The 22,508-nt window shown below is 36.6% G+C and overlaps 1 protein-coding gene across 1 annotated transcript; it reads left to right on the forward strand.

Annotated features, from left to right (window-relative positions):
- The first annotated feature begins 4,493 nt into the window (after positions 1 to 4,493).
- On the forward strand, positions 4,494 to 19,321 carry LOC131315990 (GDSL esterase/lipase At5g45960). The gene is made up of 5 exons (XM_058345254.1): positions 4,494 to 4,823; positions 5,672 to 5,802; positions 7,661 to 7,894; positions 17,391 to 17,646; positions 18,881 to 19,321. The coding sequence occupies exons 1-5, from the start codon at positions 4,553 to 4,555 to the stop codon at positions 19,075 to 19,077; spliced, it is 1,089 nt and encodes a 362-aa protein (XP_058201237.1). The 5' UTR covers positions 4,494 to 4,552; the 3' UTR covers positions 19,078 to 19,321.
- Positions 19,322 to 22,508: the final 3,187 nt, after the last annotated feature.

Below are 22,508 nucleotides of genomic sequence, written 5' to 3' on the forward strand. Positions count from 1 at the left end.
AGGAGCCAATAATCTATCCAATGAATGGTGCAGATATGTGGCCCAAAACAGGTGTCATTGGACCATTGCCACCGAATGTTAAGATTCAATCAGGAAGACCAAAGAAACTGAGGAAGAGAGGACCTGATGAACCACAGACTGGCACCAAGTTGAAGAGAAGAAACACCACAACAACTTGTGCCCAATGTGGTAACCTTGGGCATAATAAGAGAACTTGCAAAGGACAACCAATCACTGAAAACCAGGGTACAACTAGGGCAAAGCTACTAGTGAGTTTAATTTCTATTGATTTCAGATTTTGTTTTAGCTTATTTACATATATGTGGTGAGTGGTGAAAAGGTGTTTAGTGCATACAGGTTAGAAAGAAGCACACCACTGCCAATGGACAACAACAAAATGCAAGCCAACCAACCATGGGGACTAGTGGTAGCCAACCAACCATGGGGACTAGTTTCAGCCAACCACAAGCAACAATGGGGGCCAATAGGCCATTCAGTATGAGGGCACCACAAGCAACCAAGGCTGGCAATATAAGGGCACCACCACAAGCAACCCATGGTGTCAATATAAGGGCACCACCACAACCAACCCATGGTGTCAATACAAGGGCCAATCAAAGGAAGTTCATCAACTATTCTGGATTGCCAAAAGCTTCGACCAAGAGAGCTTGATATGGCTGCTGTGTTTGTTGTGCTCTTTTGTTGGAAACATCTACTTTTGGAGAAGTTATTTTTGTTATTATGGGGTCATGGTTTATGTAATGTTTGGACCAGTTCTTTATGTAATATTTGGACCAGTTCTTCAACCGAGAGAGCTTGATATGGTTGATATTATGGACTAGCTTGATATGGCTACTGTGTTTTTTGTGCTCTTTTTGATAGTTGTTGTATGGACCACTTGTATCTGAATCTAGTAATGGCTTTTGGTTATGGACATATTGTAATGGTTTATGAATGCCAAAGGTGGCTTCTTTGAAATGTTTTGTCTATTGCTTTTCTTTCTTATGCAGTATTAGGCAAGTTCCAAGCTAGTTTCTAATCTGCCTTCTGCTGTATATAGCAGAATGGTTTCAAAGGCTACTATATTTGGCATCTATATTGCTGTTTGTAATCTGTTTTTGCTGTATTTCGTGTGCTCTGCTCATGCAATTGTAGCTAATTGAATGGTGTAAAGATGTGTCAAGGTTTTGTGATGCTAAAGCTAGCAAATCTGTTGTGCTAAAGCTAGCAAATCTAGTTAGTAACAATGGCATGCTGTCAAAGCTGGTTTTTTTTAAATGCTCCTAAATGCACATCTCATTCAAAGTTGTTCCACATACTGGCACCTAATTTCAAAGGCAAAACTTATTTATCATTCAAAGTTTCATTGGTCCCATTCTTATGCTGCTAAATTTGAAAGTTGCTTGCAGTCAATGATAAGAAGAAATGATAAGGACAGGTTAGCAGCCAAATAAACCGACTTCATTTACTTCAATTTCACAAAATGGGTTGTTACATGGGTTACACAACTACTTACAACACCACCTGTAACACATTCCCCAACCAAAAAGCCACCAAAACCTTACCTAGGCTGCCGTAACCAACCATAAAATAACCTAATAACTTAACCTACAATAACCTAGCATAACCTAGATCACTATTTTTTGCAACTCAATTGCTTAAAACCCTTGATCACATTTGCATTTCTCATCACCAGAGGAGAGGTTCCACAGCCAGAAGACCAAAAACACCACCCCATATGCCATCACCTTCTTCTCCCTTTGTTTGCACAGCCTGACTTCCTCCTCAAGCTGGGTGGTTTTTCTAAGCAACCCAGGGATGTCTTCTATTGACCGAGCACGCATTGGCCAATCCACCCACATAAAAAATGCACAAGCATCCCTACTCTGCAAAATCCATTAAAAAATCAAACTTTAGTAAAAAAAATTCTGAAGGAAAAAATGATTGAGACGGGCACCAAATGTCCAATTTTCCTCTTTTTTTTAGTAAGTTTATTGTTGGCTTTTGATAACTTAGGTTCTATATGGTTATTAATTTTCAGAAACAATTTCTCAGAAAGGTTTTAAAAGTGGTTTGGTTGAAAACTTGAATGATTAGTTTTGATAAACAAAGAAGAATTATTCAGCAAAAAATAATTCCTACGCATGCTTACTTTTTGCTACTCTAGTTCTATGGTCGGATAACCATTTTTCTGCACTCTGTCTTCTTGAAATTTCAGGTGAATGAAAGTGGACAATTTGTGGGTTTATCAGAGATGGTTGGGCCAGTGGTAGGGCTTCAAACTTACCCCATATTGTGCGCATCCATGGAATCTTCGCAGAGAGCTTTGTGGTCCTTCCCTTGTCTTTTACGATCCCCTCACTGACTTGTACAATTGTACCCTAGCCCCATTGAAAGATAATGGATTTGGGTACCAGTTTTAGGGTTTTGTCATACCTTGCCCTGATTTGGGCAGGAAACTGGGCAAAATGTCCATTTTGTCCAAGGAAAAGAGAGGGAAATGTCTACACTACCCTCAATCTGCCAATTTTCGTCATCTTTGTTAACAGACGTTTATGATTGGACTAAATTCGAGCAAAAAACAAACTTGAAGGTCAAAATAGTAGCAATTGATACTTGGATGACGAAAATGAGACTCGGTTGAAACTTGGGGGACGATTTCTAAAAATTTCCCTTTATTTTTTGGTATAAATTTTTAAACAAGACAAGTATTTTTCTAACCAAATACTTACTGATATGAGGTTGATCAGTTGATTTTTTGTGGGATTCTTCGTACAAGATGAATAGCTCTAAGTAGTATTTGGATTCAACATAAAGTAAATACTCACTATGTTCCAAAATGATAGTATTCTATGAAAATACATGCAATTTTTAGAATAAAAAAAATATTCGTGTACATGATTTTCGAGTTTCTTCGCACCAAATTAAAGATCACGAATAGTTCTTTAATTTGGGGCCAAAAAAATTAATTCAAAAAATCCTAAATGGAAGTAATTTATTTTTTGATTCTAAAATTACACGCCTTTTCCTAGGAAACGATTAAAATGGAGAAATTTTTTGGTGCAAGTAGGGTACGATGCCTGACATGGCACCAGTGCAACACATTTGAGTCGTCCAAATATGCAACCAGCCGTTCGGATTGAAAGGTACCGAACAAATTTAAAAAAATAAGGAAAATGGTGTTTTAATCCAAGCCGTCGGTTGCATTGTTTGGACAACTCGAATGTGCTGCATGGGTACCACGTGGTAGCCGATTAGCAACCAAAAATTTCTCATTAAAACGTGATGGATACTACCTTTTAAGTTGAGGATCCACTACTACAATAATCTTAAAAGATGACAATTTAAAAGTGTTATTAAACGTGAAAGATGAATGTTTTAAAACTGTCAACTATGGAGTTGTCATTAAAAGTCTGAATTTTAAAATGACGGTTTGAAACTGTCATTAATATCTATAAAGATGACGCTTTATAAACGTAATTGAAAGTAAAAGATGACAGTTGTGAAACGTCATTAAAGTGTTTTAAAGTTGTCATCTTTTGTAACGATATGCTCCCGCCCTGTATAACATTGTCTGCTTTGAACACCAAATCCCATCAAACCTCCCAGTGAGGTCACTCATTCCAGGATTACTCTAGTGCGAGCACACTTGACTATGAAGTTTCAATTGGCTTTGACACCCTCATAGCTTTAAAATTTCTTGTACAAGATAAGATGATGATATATTATTTATAGCACACAACTTACACTTCATCAAGCGATATGGGACTACCCTCGGTTGACCCTTCTGGCCGGTCACAGATCCGACAGCCCCTAGCACAGGTCCCAACTGCCCTCAGGTCGGTTGACCACTACCTGGAACTCCCCAGGGGGGCAGGGCGTCACAATCTCCCCCGCTTAGGAACACACGTCCTCGTATGAGGTTGAGATTCTATCTCACATTTCTGGTTGGTACAGGCTCTGATACCATATGTAATGACTTGCTCCCGATTTGAGACTTCAAAGCAACGATGCTCATAGATGGCGCCGTTTTCTCCAAAAACAAATTTTTATTCTTCAATGTTACTTATAAGAAGAAACCGACATTTAAAAAAGAAAAGAAAAGAATAGTTATGTCATTATTTTACAAAGTGACTAAATATATTAAATCACAATTTAGGAGAATCTAACATTAAAAAGAAATAATAGTTATGTCACTATTTTATAAAGTGACATCATAAATATATTAGATCACAGTTTAAGAGAAACTGATATTAAAAAAAATAATAGTTATGTCATTATTTTAGAAAGTGACATCATAAATATATTATATCATAATTTTTTAGATGACTGACATTATTTATCTATTACAATTTTTTTAATTACGATTTTTTCAAAAACTGACATCTTTTTACTTTTTTAAACGTCATCTTTTAATAATATTGTAATAGTGATCATAATTGCAAGATGGAATTGGTGGTAGATAGATGCTTATAAAAAGTGGAAAGTACCATATATATGCTGTGTAGGTTAGCGTTTCAGTTTGAGCCTTTCAAGGCGAGCTTAAGCAAATATGAGGCCGCATTTTGTACTTCTGTTCTTCTCCGTTCTATTTCTTCTTCTGTTTGTGTTCAAAGCTGGAGGAGCCCCAGCTCTAACCAAGAAGCCTTCGAACAACTCATTTACGGCTATTTTGGTATTCGGAGACTCCACGGTCGATCCCGGCAACAACAACTACCTTCAAACTATTTTCAAGAGCAATTTCCAACCTTATGGGAGGGACTTTCCGAATCACATTCCCACCGGAAGGTTTTCCAATGGCCGCCTCGTTACGGATTTTGTAGGTTAGTCCAAAAAAGAGAATGGATTTGTATACAAAATTACAAAGGTTGTAGTAGAATTTTTATACAGAAAATAACCTATATATATATATATATATATATGTATATATAGTATTTCGTCTGTCTTTTATATTTAGTATTTCGTCTGTCTTTTGTTTTTTGGTTCGTCTCTTTTTGAAAAATATACATGTTTTTGGACAAAAACTTTAACTGCTGGAAAGAAATTGAGGGGAAAATATGAATAACATAGTTTCGAGCACCCACCTACGATTTGTTAACATAGTAAGGGTGAACATGCGCTTACAACATAGCAGGGTTTGATTACTCTCGGAGGCAAACCATGATTTAAGTAGGAGATCATGGCGGTGGGTTGTTGTGCTAGTCTCCCCTCAGGTTTGGATTGCGCAGTCGGGTCCAATAATAGCTCGGCTGCAAGGTTGTTTCTCGGTTACCACATACTCCCTCCGTCCCTAATTAACTGTCCACTTTCACTTTTTCTAAATTTTTTAAAATGAGTTATATCTTTTAATTTATACTATTTTTCATAATTTTCAAAATTTTGTCTAATAGAATCAATCGAGATCTATCAAACAAGATTCATATTGCATATAAAAAATATTATACTTTGGAAGATATAAATGAATTTTTAAAATGTCCGGAATAGTAACGTGGACAGTTAATTAGGAACGGAGGGAGTGTGTGTCTATATATATATATATATATATATATATATATAGTTTCGAGCAGACTACATTTTTCCACACACTTTAATTTCTTTCCAAACGGACTCTAATTACCTTCCTTTTTTATTTTTTGTTTTTGTTTTTTTGTCTCTTGTGTCGGGATCCCAGCTTCATACGTGGGTATCAAGGAGAATGTGCCAGCATATTTGGATCAAAGTCTTAGCATCGGGGAGCTGATGACCGGAGTTAGTTTCGCATCTGCTGGCTCTGGATTTGACCCCCTCACAGCACAAATAGTCGTCTCTCTCTTTCTCTCTCTCTCTCTCTCTCTCTCACCAATTAGAGCATTTCCAATTCATGCTCTATTCCTCTATTTGAGAGTATAAAACTCCTACAATCCATCCTCCTCATCTATTTGAGAGGATGAGATTTTGATCCTTCATATTTGGAGAATGAGAAAAAATATGAAGGATCTCCTCCAAAATCACTTTATGAATAAATAGAAAGTTTATGGTTGGAGTAAATATAAATAGTGATTTCCTCTAAAATCACTTTATGAATAAAATAGAGTATTTTGATACTCTCAAATAGAGTATTGGATTGAAGATGCTCTTACTAAGAGCATTTTCAATCCATCCAAAATAGAGGATGGATGTAACATATTGAGGGGAGATTTTGTAATTTATTCTATTTTTTTTTCACTTTTTGTACTTTTTGGGAGAATCTTTGAGGGACCCATCTTCCTTTTTAGAGTTTTGGAGGAATTTTGTACTCCAAATTTACTTTTGATCCTCCATTTTTAGAGGACCAAATTTACTTTTAGAAGACCAAACTTTAAAAAGGACGGTGGGTCCCTCAAAAATTCTCCCAAAAATTACAAAAAGTGAAGAAAAAAGAGAATAAATTATAAAATCTTCCCTCAATGTGTCACATTCATTCTCTATTTTGGAGAAATAAAGGTGAATTGGAGATGCTCTAAAGTACCATCTTGTTGTTTGAAATAAATGGCCTGGTTTGCATAGTAGTAGTATTTAAGAACGTCACCAACACCTTTTTTTTTTTTTTGGGTATAAATTAACGTCAACGTCACCGACTTCTCTCTAATTAAACTTGAAAGAACAATTAATGGGGGTGTTATAGAAGTGGCGGTAGCTGGGTTGTCGGATCCCGACAATTCCCAAATTTTCTTTCATAGTACTTATGAAATTTTTTATTGTTATCTTAATTAATAAAATTTTACTTTTGCCGATCAATTTATTTATTTTTGATTGTTATGACTGGCGGTACCTAGACGTGCAATTGTTAAACTAGAAAAGTCCACGTGCTTTAGTGTAGAAATGATATATATATGCAATAAAATTACTTCAGTAAAGTGCATCGAATGGACAGGGAGTGTGTGCTGTGCTGCACAGCGTGCTGCACGGCCTCCGGCGAGACTTTTCCGGCATCGGTCCGACGATCGGAGACGTTCACCGCGTAGAGCTCGTTGAGTTCTACATGTGCACCAAAAATCAGCTCGATCAAATATCGTTAAAGGCCTCATCCGAACATATATAACTTGAAAAAAAATGAATCCTAATGGATACAAAACACTGGATCAAAACCACTAAATCCATTTTTTTCAAGTTATATATGTTCGGATGAGGCCCTTAAAGATATTTGATCGAGCTGATTTTTGATGCTCATGTAGAACTCGACGAGCTCTACGCGGTGAACGTCTCCGATTGTCGGACCGATGCCGGAAAAGCCTCGCCAGAGGCCGTGCAGCACGCTGTGCAGCACGAAGCTGCACAGCACACACCCCCTGTCCATCGAATTCAAACCCAAATTTGCATACTTTCATTCGTTTTACATGTGACCTATTGACTGACCTGGTTTGAATTTCCTATCATACACTTCAAAATATATAGGGATAGTTATTCCAAAAAGATTGATAATTGTGCATGCTTGTTACTAAATACAAATATAGTAAAAGTTCTCGTGTCATACCATCGATGAGTTGTATGTAGATCCATAAAATGGGTGACGAGAAAGTACTTAATATGATGAAAATTTTACATTCCCTACAAAATATTAACGAAAATAATTCATGTGATGGCAGTAGAGTTTAATTTATTTCGAGTTTATAAATAATTTAGTGTTCATTTTTTCCTCCAGGGTGCAATTCCAATGCCAAAGCAAATGGAATACTTTAGAGAGTACAAAAATAGACTGGAGCTTGCCATTGGAAAGCAAAGAGCCCAAATCCTAATCAATAAGGCCGGGATCATAATAAGCGCCGGTACCAATGACTTCATTGTCAACTATTTTGGCCCACCAATTCGACGTCAAAGCTACACCGTTTCAAGCTACCAACTCTTCTTGCTTCAGAACCTCCAACATTTTATCAAGGTTTGTCTCTCTCATCACCCACCCTCCAATAAAGTACTACAGTATTTCTTATTTAATTAAAGACATCTCATTATTCAAAATAGGGAATGCTAATTAAAAACAATGCACTGGGCTTTCTTTGAAGTTTAAAATGTGTATTAAAATATGTGAAAAGTATATAAAAATGTGTGAAAGGTGTATTGAAGCAAGGATGGAGCCAGATGAGGGCTAATAGGGGGCAGGCACAACCGTAAAATTTAGAAAAACCCTACTATTACCTTGAAAAAAGAAAAATTATCGCCAAACTTTATAATCCCGCCCTCCCTCCAGAGATAGCCCGCCACCCTTCCATTGTTTTGTTAAAAAAGTTAAAAGTAACAACTTTAATATTTTTCAAGCCATGGAACAACTTTTTACTATAACTAGTCTGAATGATATTTAAATACAATTCTTTTTAAATAATATAAGGATACCAACAATATGAAATTACTTAAAATTATGGGCTAAAATTAAATAAAAGAGTAAGTAACGAGTTAATATTATCATTTAACCAAATACTACTAATTTTGTACTACTCCCTCCATTCATTAAAAACTAAAAAATAATTTACTTCCCCGAAATACCCTTGATTCGATATCTTATTTGAAGTCAAAAGAGTGTTTCAATGTTGATTGTGACTTAAAAAGAAAGGGCGAAATAAGAAATGTACTCCATCATGCCCATTGAAAAGTTAACATGGACATACATTTTTGGGAAAGCAAAAAATGAAATCATGGGCTAAGAAAATAGAACGGAGGGAGTAACATTGCTGTCTCTCTTTATTTTAATTTTTTTTTTTTGTGTATATTTACCCCCGCGCAAAATCCTGGCTCCGTATTGAAGTATGGGTTTTTTCTGACTTTTTATCAACTTTTTAACAGCCCACTTATAGAAGGACCCTTCAAAATATTGCAAGAGTGAGTTTTTATTCATAAACAAAAACAATATATCCCAATGGGTATAGCTATGCATTCGACCTAAAACGAAATACATTATACTCAATCCCAGTGGGGACGACGGAAAAAAATTCATTCAAAATAATGTACTAGCTTCTTGTGGTACATCCATCTGTCAAACCTAGATTTTGAAAAAAACCTAATATTATTGTTATGTCATTCTCAGTCAACTTTCATGCAAAATCTTTGTTTTTTTAATTCCCTTTCATATGGTATACATCACTAGAGTTAGGTTCCGTTTTCATTAACAAAAAAATACTAAAAATTTAACGCATTTTATCATCTCGTTTCTACTATAAAAAAAAAAGTTGTCAGCAAACACTGACAACTTTTTACCATCTTGTTTCTAGTTAACTCGGTGGGGGCACCATTAAAAATGGTCATAGAATTTTCTTTCTTTAAATGTTCGGACCAACTAGTTCGCACATCAACTAATCTAGGGCTATGAAATTAATGGCCTGACAAACCCTCTGGTGACCTCAAGGTTTATAATTTTCTATCTTTTACTCACAATAAACAACAATTATCTTAAAGAAATGATGTTAAATGTAAAATTTGCTACAATGTAGAAATAGGTAACCGAGTCTTTATGTAAAACAAATAAGTTAAAATGACTTTTTTGAAAATTGGACAAAGATACTAGGACTCTGTTCGGTTTGAATTTGGAAGGAGGTTTTAAAGTGTAACGAGTGGAGATATATATATAAAGATAATTTATTGGTGACCATGTGCAGGGGTTTTGAGTACCACAAACGAACAAGCCGTAGGGGATGTAAGTGATATAAAGAGAAAATGTGTATAATTTAATAGGATACAAATGTCATGACCATAATAAGTTAGGGGTAAAAATTGGAATTATTGGAAAGTGTAGTGGGGGCTCGTGCCTCCACTGGTCCTACTTTAAATCCGCCACTGGTGACCTCATTTCCATAAGAGTCGAACTCACAACCTTTCAATTTCGAAGAAGAACTACACAACGACATGAGCTAGGCCCAAGAGTCCGTGCAAAACCTTGTTTAGAAATGTTATTTTTGGCGTATTGTTTGATATTCTATGAGTACTAGTATTTTAGTCACAGATTGCGTAGGAGAGAATGAACGCGAATGACGCTTAACATTCAAACAAAATTTAGACTATGGGAGATCAAGGGAGGATTGAAGGCAGGGACAGAGGTCTTACAGGAGGATTAGGATTAAATTAGGTTGCGTTTCTACTAATTGGATTGCGGGCTAATGACAATAGTCAAGTTATTTTTGTTAAATTTTATTTTAGTTATTATGTACATGAGCCTATGAAGATAATGATCCGCTTAAAAATTTGTAAAAACATGTACTATTTTAGTCCATTTATAATTTAACAAAAACACCACTTCAATTTCTTACCCATTTTTCTGTCTCGATACTCGATGGCATGATTAGGTTACTTTGTGGTAATTAATAAGAAGTTGAGTTGAACGGGTCATCAAAGCTATTTATTGGACGGTCCTCTTCAGTTGACGACGTCCAACCAAAAGGTTTAGTTAAAGTAGAAAATTGCCCTTGTTCTACCTCTGAGCCATCACATGGGTCCTTGTACGTCGCAGTCCAATTAATGGGCAAATTTTAACCATGCAGTGTGTGAATTCATTGAAAGCACCTAAACCCGTACCATGTCGCATATCCTTTCTCAATCATTCTACCTCCGCACTCAAACACACACCTATTTACACACTCTTATTCACAATAGAGATAGAATTCGTATACACTATACATCCAGTGTGTGTGGGCCTCACCTCTATTATAAGTGAGGGTGTGTAAATGAGTGTGTATTTGGATATGATATGTGGAGTTAGAATTATTGATACTCAATTAACTGTCAAAGCACCAAAAAGCTGACGGAGGTAGGTAGGTGCATGAGTGAGGCACATAATGCAACCGACGATCAAAATTAATTTAATAAGTATAAAAAATTAAAATTTGTTTTTTAAGTGTTTTTTTTTATTAATTTTGTTTTTTAAGTTGGACCCTTCTTTAATTTACGATTTAAATATGTGTTCATCTTAATTATTTTTCGGTCAAAGTGTTCTTTTTGAGATGTTTTTTTTATAGATGGGTCAAAGTGTTCATTTTAATTGATTATTGGTGGGGTTGTAAGAAACACATGGGCACAAATGCACAGGATAAATTTCCTTTGCTCTTATCGCCATAAGAGAGAGAGAGAGAACGGTGGTGGCAACAACAGGAGGAGGAGGAGGAGGAGGAGAAGAAGAGAGAACGACTACAACACACTCCGTCTCTCCGATCCCTGTTGAACGTCACAACCTGATTAGTCCTCTCTCTATCTGATCTATTGTTCTTCTTTTTCTTCCTGTTCTTGTTTCGTTGTTCATCGTCAAAAACTTAGGCGGGTTGGGGGTTAGGAGAGAAGGGATAAGGAGGGGTAAAATCGTCCAATTTGCAGGGGTATTGGGGGGATAACTTAATAACACCTCAAACCCTATCCGAAAATAAGACCGGTGAATCCCTTCTTCTCCGGTCTTACCGAAGGAGGAGGATTATGGAATACCCCTGCGCATTGCCTTCCTAACAGAGGGATAGAGATGGGCCCCAGGTGCTATTGAGGTTGAGGGGTATTACTCATCTCCCCTTCTTTTACTGCATCCAAACGAGCCCAATGGGTTGAAACCCACATATTAGAAATGAGATAGACTTTTTCACGGTCGCTCCATAAACAGTGTGTTTACGGAGCGACGCAATCTCAGTAGTCCATTAGCTCAATCAATGGCTGAGATTTATTTTCAATTATGACCGGCCAAAATTAACTTTTCCCAGGAAAAGTTTTCATTAAAATCTGGACCGTCCAAAACACTTTTGAACGGCAGCGATTCACTTCCGTAAAGAAGTTTTTCTCATTAGAAATACGTGTGGAACATTACTCGAGGAGCATGAAATAATAATAGCTCATTCATTCGAGAAATTCTTGGGGTGCAAATGGGGTACGGCTGACATGTGGTATCCTTTGCGTACATCTGAGCCATCTAAAAATGCAACCGAAGATCAAAATTAAAATACACTTTAACTTTTTTTTTTCTTTTACTTTTTTAAAAATTCATTTCATACTTTCAATCCGGACCGTCGGTCGTGTTTTTGGACAGTTTAAATGTGTGCGAAGGGTAGCACGCCGTTCCCTATTAGCAACCAAGAATTTCTCCATTCATTGGTAGTGGAAGTAACGAGTATGTTCATTAGTCCGCATTTCATGACAGTGATACTTATTGACATGGTTATTAATGACTCAGACAAATCGGACTCGTTCGGTTGAGATGTTTTTCGGTGCCACATGGATACCATGTGGCGGTATCTGTTAGCGATTTGGACCGTGTAAAACATGTTTTGGATGTTCCTGATTTATTCTCTCTCTCCCCCCACTCCATCACTCTTTCTACTCTTTTTCTTTCTCTAAAATCCAAACCGTCCAAAACAAGTTTAGACGGTCCGTATCGCTGACACCCTACCGGCACCCAAAAAATCCACATTTGGTTGGACCAACCGCGAGGTGGTCGATGGTCACTTCCAAAGAGTTTGGATTTGGAGAAAGTTACACATGAGTCGTGCTATCTGATTCTATCCTTCAAATTTTGCCTCCTCACAACTTGCCTCGGCCTCGGGTGGGACATTTTTAGTTTTATGGGCCTATAACCGCCTCACGCCTGCAGTTGGAATAATCACGTTTAGAAATCTAGCTCCAACCCTACTAGTCAAAAAAAACTAGGGCTGCTCAAGAAATTCGGTGAACCGTGAAATCGGTCCGGACCGAACCGATCCGTACCTTTTGGATTTTGTCTGTAGATTAATGGTCCGGACACGGATTAAAAAATTAGAAAACCATGACTCGCGGTTCGGTCTACGGATTTTCATTACGAAACCGTGGATTAACCGAACCGGACCGTGAGATATTTATTTTATATAAATAATATATATATATATATGTGTGTGTGTGTGTGTGTGTGTGTGTGTGTATTTATATAATAAATTGTTAGTAATGTTAACACTTTTTTCCACCAATTTTAGTATTTTATCTTAATAATGGGATAGAATATAGATGTACATAAAATATAAGGAGTAAATCGTAGTTTTTTCGTATAAATTACGGATAACCCTAGTTGAGTTTCAGTAGTTTGTTTTTTTTCCGATTCTTTTATGTTATGTAATGTACTATAATAATACAATTCTACTAGTGTTTTAGATTCTTTTGAATTTGATTTCTAAATTAAGCTTTTGGTAGTTTATGTAACAAGTATTTTCTGGTGGTGTTAAACTTAATTCTGAATGTAACTCTCTTCCATTTTATTGTGGGATATATGTTTGAGCTTTATTTTTGCTAAAATCCGTGGACAAAACCATAACCGATCCGCGAGTCACAGATTGGATTGGAACCGGACCGTAGGATTTTTGGTCTGTACACGGATTTCATTTTGTGAAAACCGTGACTAGCGGTTCAGTCCTCGAATTCCTAAAAATCTGAACCGAACCGAACCGCGAGCAACCCTAAAAAAAACTACTCAAAAGTATCAGAAATGTACATTTTTTACATACTTTACTTTGACTACCACTTTTTCACCTATGCAATCCAACATTATTCTCTATTACACCTACTCATGCTCGTGTCAGCAACTCACAGCCTTTCCACCTCCCCTCGCGTGCACCACACAGTGAGAGTAGATCTCACTCGTCGGCGTCAAACGGCGCATGAGCGTTGTTCCGGTAGAATTTCAAGGTCATCCTTTTACCATCGTGATCGTCTCCTCTTCGCGAACACAATCCCGTGGTCAAAAATAATTTTCGACCACTTTGACAAACCGGCCAAACTAAACAGAGGCCTGAAACTTCATTTTTTCCGGCAACTCAATGGGTGAGCGGTGTGAGGGTCGCAAATACAGTCATTTTTCACGTTGAGGATATATATACAACACTGGCATGTGCGCGCCCGAGAGAGAGAGAGAGAGTACCGAATGGGTTTTGCTCGACACTAGTAGCCAATAACAGTGGATGACGGCAAAGTACTAAGGGGATTATTGAGCGCGTTGGAAGGATGAATTGTGCTCTTGGCTCTCTACTATTGCCAATGGGTTCAATTTGTTGAGCTCCTTAGAGATGCTCTTATGTCTGGTCGCCTCCTCACCTCACTCTTTTTGGAGAGCAAAACATATGAACTCAGTCGTTAGTCAAGTGTGAGAATAAAGGAGTTAGTCCTAACGAATTGGGTTGAGCTCATCTCCATACCCTTCAATACTTTCGATTTTTTCCAATATTTTGTGCCCAAACTTATAATCCGAACCGTTCATCTCGTAAAACATACAAAGAACATATGTTTTGCTCAAATTATTTGCTATTGATAAATGAGTGAACATGTAGCAAATTGTTATGCAAAATGAATGGTAAATATGCTCTACAGTTTAACCTTACAATTTATAGAACAAAGTGTAACTTATGTACATATCTATTGAATATTGATATACGATCATATTATACTCGTAAATAATTATTTTGCATATTTACAAGGTAAACGGTTCGGATCATAGTATTGAGCCTGAGATGCGGACGAAAATTTAGAGTATGGAGGGGTGTGGACAAAAATTGATTGTACCGATTTTATCACACTCTCTTGCTGAAGATTGAACTGGATAAGTAAAATAGAAATTAAAGGCCACCCCTGTTTTTTAGGTTCGGTTTGAACCCAACCCTGAAATATTTTTCTGAACCTGCATAGGCTCAGTTATTTGGATCTTGACTTTTATACCCTCAATCCAACCACGCTCCTTCAAAACTAGAGCCACGATCTTCCCACGAATCCCACCGATGCCAATCTCTCTCTCTCTCTCTCTCTCTCTCTCTCTCTCTCTCTCTCTCTCTCTCTCTCTCCCTCCCCGTTTGATACTCTCTCTAACCACGCTCCTTCAAAACTAGAGCCACGATCTTCCCACGAATCCCACCGATGCCAATCTCTCTCTCTCTCTCTCTCTCTCTCTCTCTCTCTCTCTCTCTCTCTCTCTCTCTCTCTCTCTCTCCTCCATTTGATACTTTGTCGTCGACTTCGACCAGTCCTGCTACGTCCACTTCGATGAACGCTAGAAAACAAACATCCATGGCGGACGCAGCTCCAAACGTGGCCGAACAGTGCGATTCTCCGACAAGACAACCACCTCTAGCACGGCGGCAGCGACGCGAGACTTTGCTATCTTCGTCCAAGAAACCGACCCCATGCTTGACGGCCCCAACCAGATCCCCGCCGTCGTCGATGTCCTCATCGCCTCCGAGAAGCACATCAACAACCACCACCACGACTACTAGTTACTCCCTCCTCTAGATCGACCCTCGCGTGCCCAACACTCCGACCTCAAGCTCGTTAAGAAGCACAATGCCATCTCGCCTTAATTCTTCCTCCACCCCGACAAGAACCGCTTCGGCATCTCTGACGCCACCTTCCGCCTCGCTGCCAAGGCCTTGGCGGTGCTCTCCGACTCCGTCAGGAAGCTCAACTTGGACAACAAGCTGAAATTTCTACTCCAAGGTTGATCAGGTCCCCTTCGTCATGAAGAGGAACAATGTATGTAAACAGTGAATGAAAGTGATTTTCTAATATGAGCAAGCCACGTACGCTCTTTTCTTTTTTTGATATGAACAATATGTGAATAGTGATTTTCAATATGTGAACAGTGATTTTCAAAATGATTTTCAATATGTGAACAGCGATTTTCAAAATGATTACTTTTATTACTTTTTTAAGACCTGGCGGTGATAACATTTATAACTATATTTGATTTTGATTACCTTTTTTTAATTTTGTTCAATTTTTGTTCGTGTGTATATTTTCTATGAGAATTGTGTGTTATTCATGAGAACTGTCTATGAAAACTATGTATTTTTTTTATGAGAACTGCGTATTTTTTATGAGAACTGTGTATTGTCCATGAGAGCTGTCTATTAGAACCGTGTATTTTCTATGAGAACTATTTATTTTTTATAAGAACTGTGTATTTTATTTTAGTGTGTGGTAAGATTATGTGAACTGTATATTTTTCAGTTTACATAGTCCAGTTCTCATAACTAGTTCACAAAGCAACTGGCAGTTTTCATAAAACTGACTATGAGAATTGGCCGATCACATAGCCAGTTCTCTATGAGAACTGAGTAGTTCTCATAGAACTGACTATGAGACTTGGCAGTTAAAAGTTCAATTCTAAATCAATTTATTTCCTATGTGAATTATTATTTTTTTACTTTGATTATTTTTTTAAGACATGGCGGTAAGAATATTTATAACTATATTTGATTTTGGTTATCTTTTTATTTTTCTTCAATTTTTGTTCGTGAGTGTATTTTTTATGAGAACTGTGTATTTTTTTATGAGAACTGTGTGTTGTTCATGAAAATTATCTATGAGAATTGTGTATTGTCCATGAGAACTATCTATTAGAACCGTGTATTTTCTATGAGAACTATATATTTTTTATGAGAATTGTGTATTTTAATGTGTGATAAGACTATGTGAATTGTGTATTTTTCAGTTTACATAGCCAATTCACATAGTCCAGTTCTCATAGCCAGTTCACAAAGCTAGTTCTCTATGAGAACAAACACTTCTCATAGCCAATTCTCATAGAACTGACTATGAAAACTGGCTGTTCTCATAGAACTAATTATGAGAATTGACAGTTCACATAGCCAGTTCTCATAACTCAATTCACATAGCCAGTTCACATAGCTAAGGGTATTTTTGTCCGAAATAATATAATTCAGGAATTGATTCTAAAAATATAGCTCTTACAGCCTCAGTTCTCATAGTCATAATTCAGGGGTATTTTTGTCCAAAATAATATGTTAACTCGGACTATGTGAACTAGGTGGAGATATTTTTGTCCGAAATATTATGTTAACTGGCTATGAGAATTGGTAGTTTTCATAGCCAGTTCACATAGCCAATGATATTTTTGTCCGAAATAATATGGGTCAGGAGTTGATTCTAAAAATATAAACTTTACTAAAAATAGACATGTACGCAAAGAGTTAAAGAAGAATGGACAAAATAGTTAAAATGCATGAAAAATCAAGAAAAAAGATTGAAATAAAGAAGAAATATTTTTGTCAGGACTAAATTAAGTCCAAACCTACTTTTTGGGCTACACTCTAAATTCTCCTAAGTAAAAATAAAAAAACTTAAAGGACCCAGTTGATCTGCAATTAGATTCTAGAGAGATCTCCGTCGTTTCATCGTAGCCATTTGATCATCTTTGTATTCAATTATCCAGATTTTGAAAAACTCTTTCAGGAAAAAGTTTAAAGAACTGACTCAAATGAGTCAAATTTAAACTGTTAAAAATATTTTTGGATGGCAAAGATGACGCAGACGGCACTATGCCGTCTAACAACATAATTCAGAGAAATCAGATTCAAATCTTAAATCATCCCATCCATATTTGATCGGTGATATTAAATATTTTTCCACAATTTCTCAATCAGTTGGTGACATTTGCTCAAATGTAGGATCTGGCGGACGAGGGGGCTCAAAGAATATTCATCGTTGGCTTACCTCCAATGGGCTGCGTGCCTGCTGTTATCACCCTTAACTCTGGTGGTTCCCGTAAACGTGGTTGTATTGAATCATTATCCTCCGTCGCCAGAGACTACAATCAACTGCTTCAAAATCAGTTGAAAGCCATGCAGCAGACTCGTGGACGCCAGATCTTTTATGCCGACATATACACACCGATGGTCGATATCATCCAACGCCGCAAGTTTGGTGAGTGGATCATTAACTCGTCCAATATTTTTCCCAGAAGAGTGATGCTACCTCCACACCCATGTACACACTGTGCAGTATGTGTACATGGGTGTGGTCTTAAAATAATTGTACCTACGCCCACAACTTTTAACCATAATTGTGTTCGGATGCACCTGTGTTCGGAGTTGTGTTTTGAAGTTAATTGCATAGAGTTGCTCTATTTTTATTTTATTTTTTTTGGAGAAAAATAATTCCTTCACATGCCAAAATTTCAAGGGAAAATGTCTAGATTATGTTAAAGCTTTAATTTCCGAAAATTCCTAACCAAATTCAAAGCATGTGGTTTAACTTGATTCTGGGTGTCGTGTTATGTAATCTTATATTTGTGTCAAAATTCTCTCAATCCTAACATGACCAATTTAGCTTTTCGTATTATTGTGTCGTGTCATATCCATGTTCCGAATAATTGATCCTAACCAGCTAAACTTTGTATCGGATTCTCGTGTCGTGTGGAAAATAATTTCCACTCCTATTTTTTGTACCAATATTAATTAGCTTTTCATTCGAAATATTACCATTCACCTTTTGCTATGTAACTAGTAGTCAAACACATTAATGCTGAAAAACATATCACTCCGCTTGGTTCACTATTTTGAGAGTAACTTTTACTCTCGGCACAGTTTTCAATAAATTTTTCTCTCTATCTCTCTCCACTTATTATCACTCAACTCTCAAATAACTTTCTAAAACCTCAACCAGACAAAGTGACATCATTCAACAACCACACTTAGAGCATTTCTGCATCTCCACTCCTTACTCAAATTTGAGTAAAAAACACCCGAAACACCACTCCACTCCTTACTCAAACTCATAATTTCTCTCCAAATTTGGTTTGAACAAAATCTTTACTCAAATTTTGAAGGCTATTTTCTCCCCCTCAAATTTACAACTATGCCATTAATGAAACCTTTACTCAAATTTATGCCTAGATTTGCATTAGTCCATTGGATTGTTTTATACCAAATCAAGTTTTTACCTAAATTTTTACTCAACTTTGGGTAAACAATTGAGTAAGGAGTGGAGATGCTCTTACACATCCATACTCACAAGGGTGTGGGCTCCACACACACTAGATGTGCGTAGTGTGTGTGGAGCCCACAACTTTGTGAGTGTGGGTGTGTAAATGGGTGTGGTTCTAACATTTTTGTTTGACATACAATTTCTTTCATCTATTATTTTTTGTTGTTGTTAGGGTTTGATGTGGTGGACAGAGGCTGTTGTGGGACTGGTCTATTAGAAGCCTCGTTCTCGTGCAATCCAGAATCACCTACTTGCACTGATGCCTCCAAGTATGCATTTTGGGATGCAATACACCCAACAGAGAGTACCTACTACATCATCTTCAAGTCTCTAGCTCCCACCATTGATTTCTTTCTCAAGCATAAATAATCATATGTTTAAGCTCTTTCACCAAAAATTCAAAAGGAATATATTTTAAACTCGTTAATTTAAAAAAAAAATGCGTACATATAATACCAATTCTATTATGTCACAGCAGTGGCATTTTGGGGGGCATTTGTGTAAGGGAAATATGTGCTACTAACGGAATTTGTCAGAATTCCTAAACATAAATGTTGTGGTCTTTTGTCGTTAAGTTGCTTGATGAATAAAATGGAGTTGTTCATTCGTAGCACATTTTTGGATCATTTCGAAGATGACAACTATATACACAACCATTTTAAAGTTGAACATATTTGCAAGCCTGCTGAAAAATATATCTGTTGCACTTCACATAATAAGAGAATTAGACCAGGTTTGCACGTAGTTGGGGGAGCTGCTGTCCCTTAGAGGGAAAGGGACAGCAGCGTGCTGTCTTGGCCAAGGAGCCCCCACTCCGGTCTCGCTCTGATGATCGGAAATGTTCACTTCGTAGAGCTCGTCGAGTGGAACAAGTAATTAAAAAATCAACTTGATCGGATATCATTAAGTATCTGATCGGAACATATATAACTTGCTAATAGTGGGTTTTAGTAGATTTGATCCAGTATTTTGGTTTGCACTTCATATATGGCCACGGTCACACCCATCCTTGCACGGGTTAGCCTCGCGAGTTCCAGGCCTCTCCACTCCCGTTCCAGTTGTCTCCACTCCCGTTCTAGTTGTCGGCGCATCGCGGCCTAGTTTGACCCATGTGTGATCTAGATAATGGGCGAAGCCCAACAGAGGCAAAGCGGTAGAGGCCGAGCCTCAACCGGCCGAAGTGGCACAGCCATGCCAATCCAAGCAGAGCGTGCAACTAGAAGCCCATTCTATCTTTCTTTTTTGGGAAAATGACGGCCCATGATGTATTTTAATAATTAATACCCGTCAAAGACATGTTGAAAACATTTTTTAACAAGCAAATTGTTCTTGACGGATATTAATTATCAAAACACTCTATTAACCGTCATTTTCCCCTTTCTTTACTTTATGTTTGGCCCAAACTTAAAGCTTGTGCTGTTCGGCCCACTACACCCGGTTAGGTGGGAGTGGAGTTGAGTTGTCGGATTTAACAACTATTTTTATTTTATGATTCAAAAGTATTATATACTGTAAGAATTTCAAATTTTTGAGTGACAGTTCCCGTGCGTAGCACGGATTCGTTGCTCGTTCAGATTATATCAGAATCTTCAGATTAGATATGAACTAAATTAATCCAACACATTTATTAATTTCAAAATGTTCGACTTCGTGGTTGGCTTAAAAAGTCACTTTTACTCTTTTTTGTGTCTTTATTCAATTTTTTTTCGCATTTATTAATTTTGCTTTAAACTTTTGTAACTTATTGATTCGTCGTAACACGAAGAATCGAAAAAGTAAAATATCATAATCAAAACTCATAATTTTTTCAAAAATACAAAAAATAAAAAAGTGAAAAAGAGTGTCTTTTTGACTTATTTTTATGTTTATTAAAAAAAGAAAAATTCTAAAATTAGCCCAATGGGCTGACAATAGTGAGTGTGTGAATGTGTATTAAATGGTATAAAAAGTCCACAGAAATACGTGTTTTCCTTGCCTTCTAGTGTGCTTATCGTCAGCTCTGTGAGCTGACAATAGCAAGACTATTAAAAAAATTATGAGTTTCGATCATGATTTTGTATTTTTTCGATTCCTCTTATTGAGATGAATTAATAAGTCACAAAAGTTTAACGCAAAATTAACAAACACGATTTTTTTTTTGAATAAAGTCAAAACAAAAAAATAGGGGCGGAGCTATGTGGGGGCCCGAGGGGGCCTTGGCTCCCCGAGCGTCTGAGTTTTAAAATTTTTTATAGACCTGATTTTGTATATTAATGATAATTATCCATGTATAACTACTTACAATCTTGTTAATCTGGTTTAATTTGATAAAAAATCGATTATTTTACATTATCGTGGCTCATTTCATAAATAAAAAATAAGAATGTGACAGTTAAATGAGCCTAAATAAAAAAAAACAAAACAATCGGTATACTTCATTAAGCTAGAATCATTCAATGTACAAATATAATGTATTGGAAAGCAAAAATCTAATGACATAATATGTAAAACATTTTGACATAATGTGCAAAAATCTATTAAGTCGGCCCATTTGGAGTCAAAATCCGCCATTGCAAAAAAGTAACTTGACTTTTTAAGTCAAAACCCAAAGTAGACCTTGTTTTATGATGATTAGTGAGATTTTCATTACAGCTGGTTGTTGATTGATTTAGTGATATTTCACTAAATTCGTGTGTCGCTGGCTAGAGTTGGTTGCCGGAATTGAGGGTTCACTGATAATTGGACATTTTTGTTTTTGAATTTTTAGTAGTAAATTAGAACTTTTCAATATTAGTGAATTTTCACGAACATGGGGTCGCGAGAGTTCGTAGTTGGTCAATTTTTTGAATTTTCAGTACATAATTAGAACTTTCCATTATTAGTGAAATTTCACTAAGACACTAACTTTGGATGGGGTTCCCGGTGGGACGAGGGTTGCCAGGGTTGGTAGTTGATTGATTTTTAATGTTTTGTGCTAAATTTTGAATTTTCACTTATTAGTAGACTTTCACTAGTAAATACTTCGTTCGTCCCAATTTACTTGTCATTTTTTAGAATTCGTGTCATTTTTCAATTAATTATATCTTGTAATTTATAATATTTTAGGTGATTTCGAAGACATTGAATTATAAAACAAATCGAGATCTATCCAAAAAGATCTATATTGGATATAAAACTCATTACCACTTTAAAGATAAAACTAGTTTTTTAATCTAGTTAGAATAGAACTGAGACAAGTAAATTGGGACGGAGGGAGTATAAGAGATTTTTGGCCAAATCTCGCTGATGTGATTTTTTTTTGGTCCCGTGCATCGAACATGTAATGCATTATAAACGGTTGAGATTCATGGAAACCTCTGTTCTCATCGCAAAAGATGATCATCAAGCATTCAATCAATTTTCAACAATAATTTTACCATCACACCTATTCACACACCCATTTACATAGAGCTAGGCTACGATCACCGCAGGCTACGATCACCGCATATGTGGTCCGGTGACCGTTCACCGCACGGCTATTGGGGCTCATTTCGGGCCCCACAAAAATACAAAAAAATATTTATAAATTTTATAATAATATATTTATTGGGCCCTGTAAAAAATCAACTTTAAAGGATGTCAGTAGGTATGCTTTTTGAATTTATAGTGGCGAAAACTGCGAAACTGAGCAGTTTCACTCCTACAAATTTAAAAAATATACCTACCTATATCCGTTGAAGCTGATTTTTACAAGGTTCCAAAAAATATTATTTTAAAATTTAAAAATATTTTTTTATATTTTTGTAGGACCTGAAATAAACATCAATAACCATGCGGTGGAC

The sequence above is a fragment of the Rhododendron vialii genome, chromosome 2a, assembly GCF_030253575.1.
Source record: "Rhododendron vialii isolate Sample 1 chromosome 2a, ASM3025357v1".
NCBI lineage: Eukaryota > Viridiplantae > Streptophyta > Magnoliopsida > Ericales > Ericaceae > Rhododendron > Rhododendron vialii.

Coding starts and splice junctions, on each gene's coding strand:
- LOC131315990 (XM_058345254.1), top strand. CDS start 4,553: ATGAGGCCGCATTTTGTACTTCTGTTCTTCTCCGTTCTATTTCTTCTT. Junction 4,824..5,671: donor CCTCGTTACGGATTTTGTAG/GTTAGTCCAAAA, acceptor TCGGGATCCCAG/CTTCATACGTGGGTATCAAG. Junction 17,647..18,880: donor CATCCAACGCCGCAAGTTTG/GTGAGTGGATCA, acceptor TGTTGTTGTTAG/GGTTTGATGTGGTGGACAGA.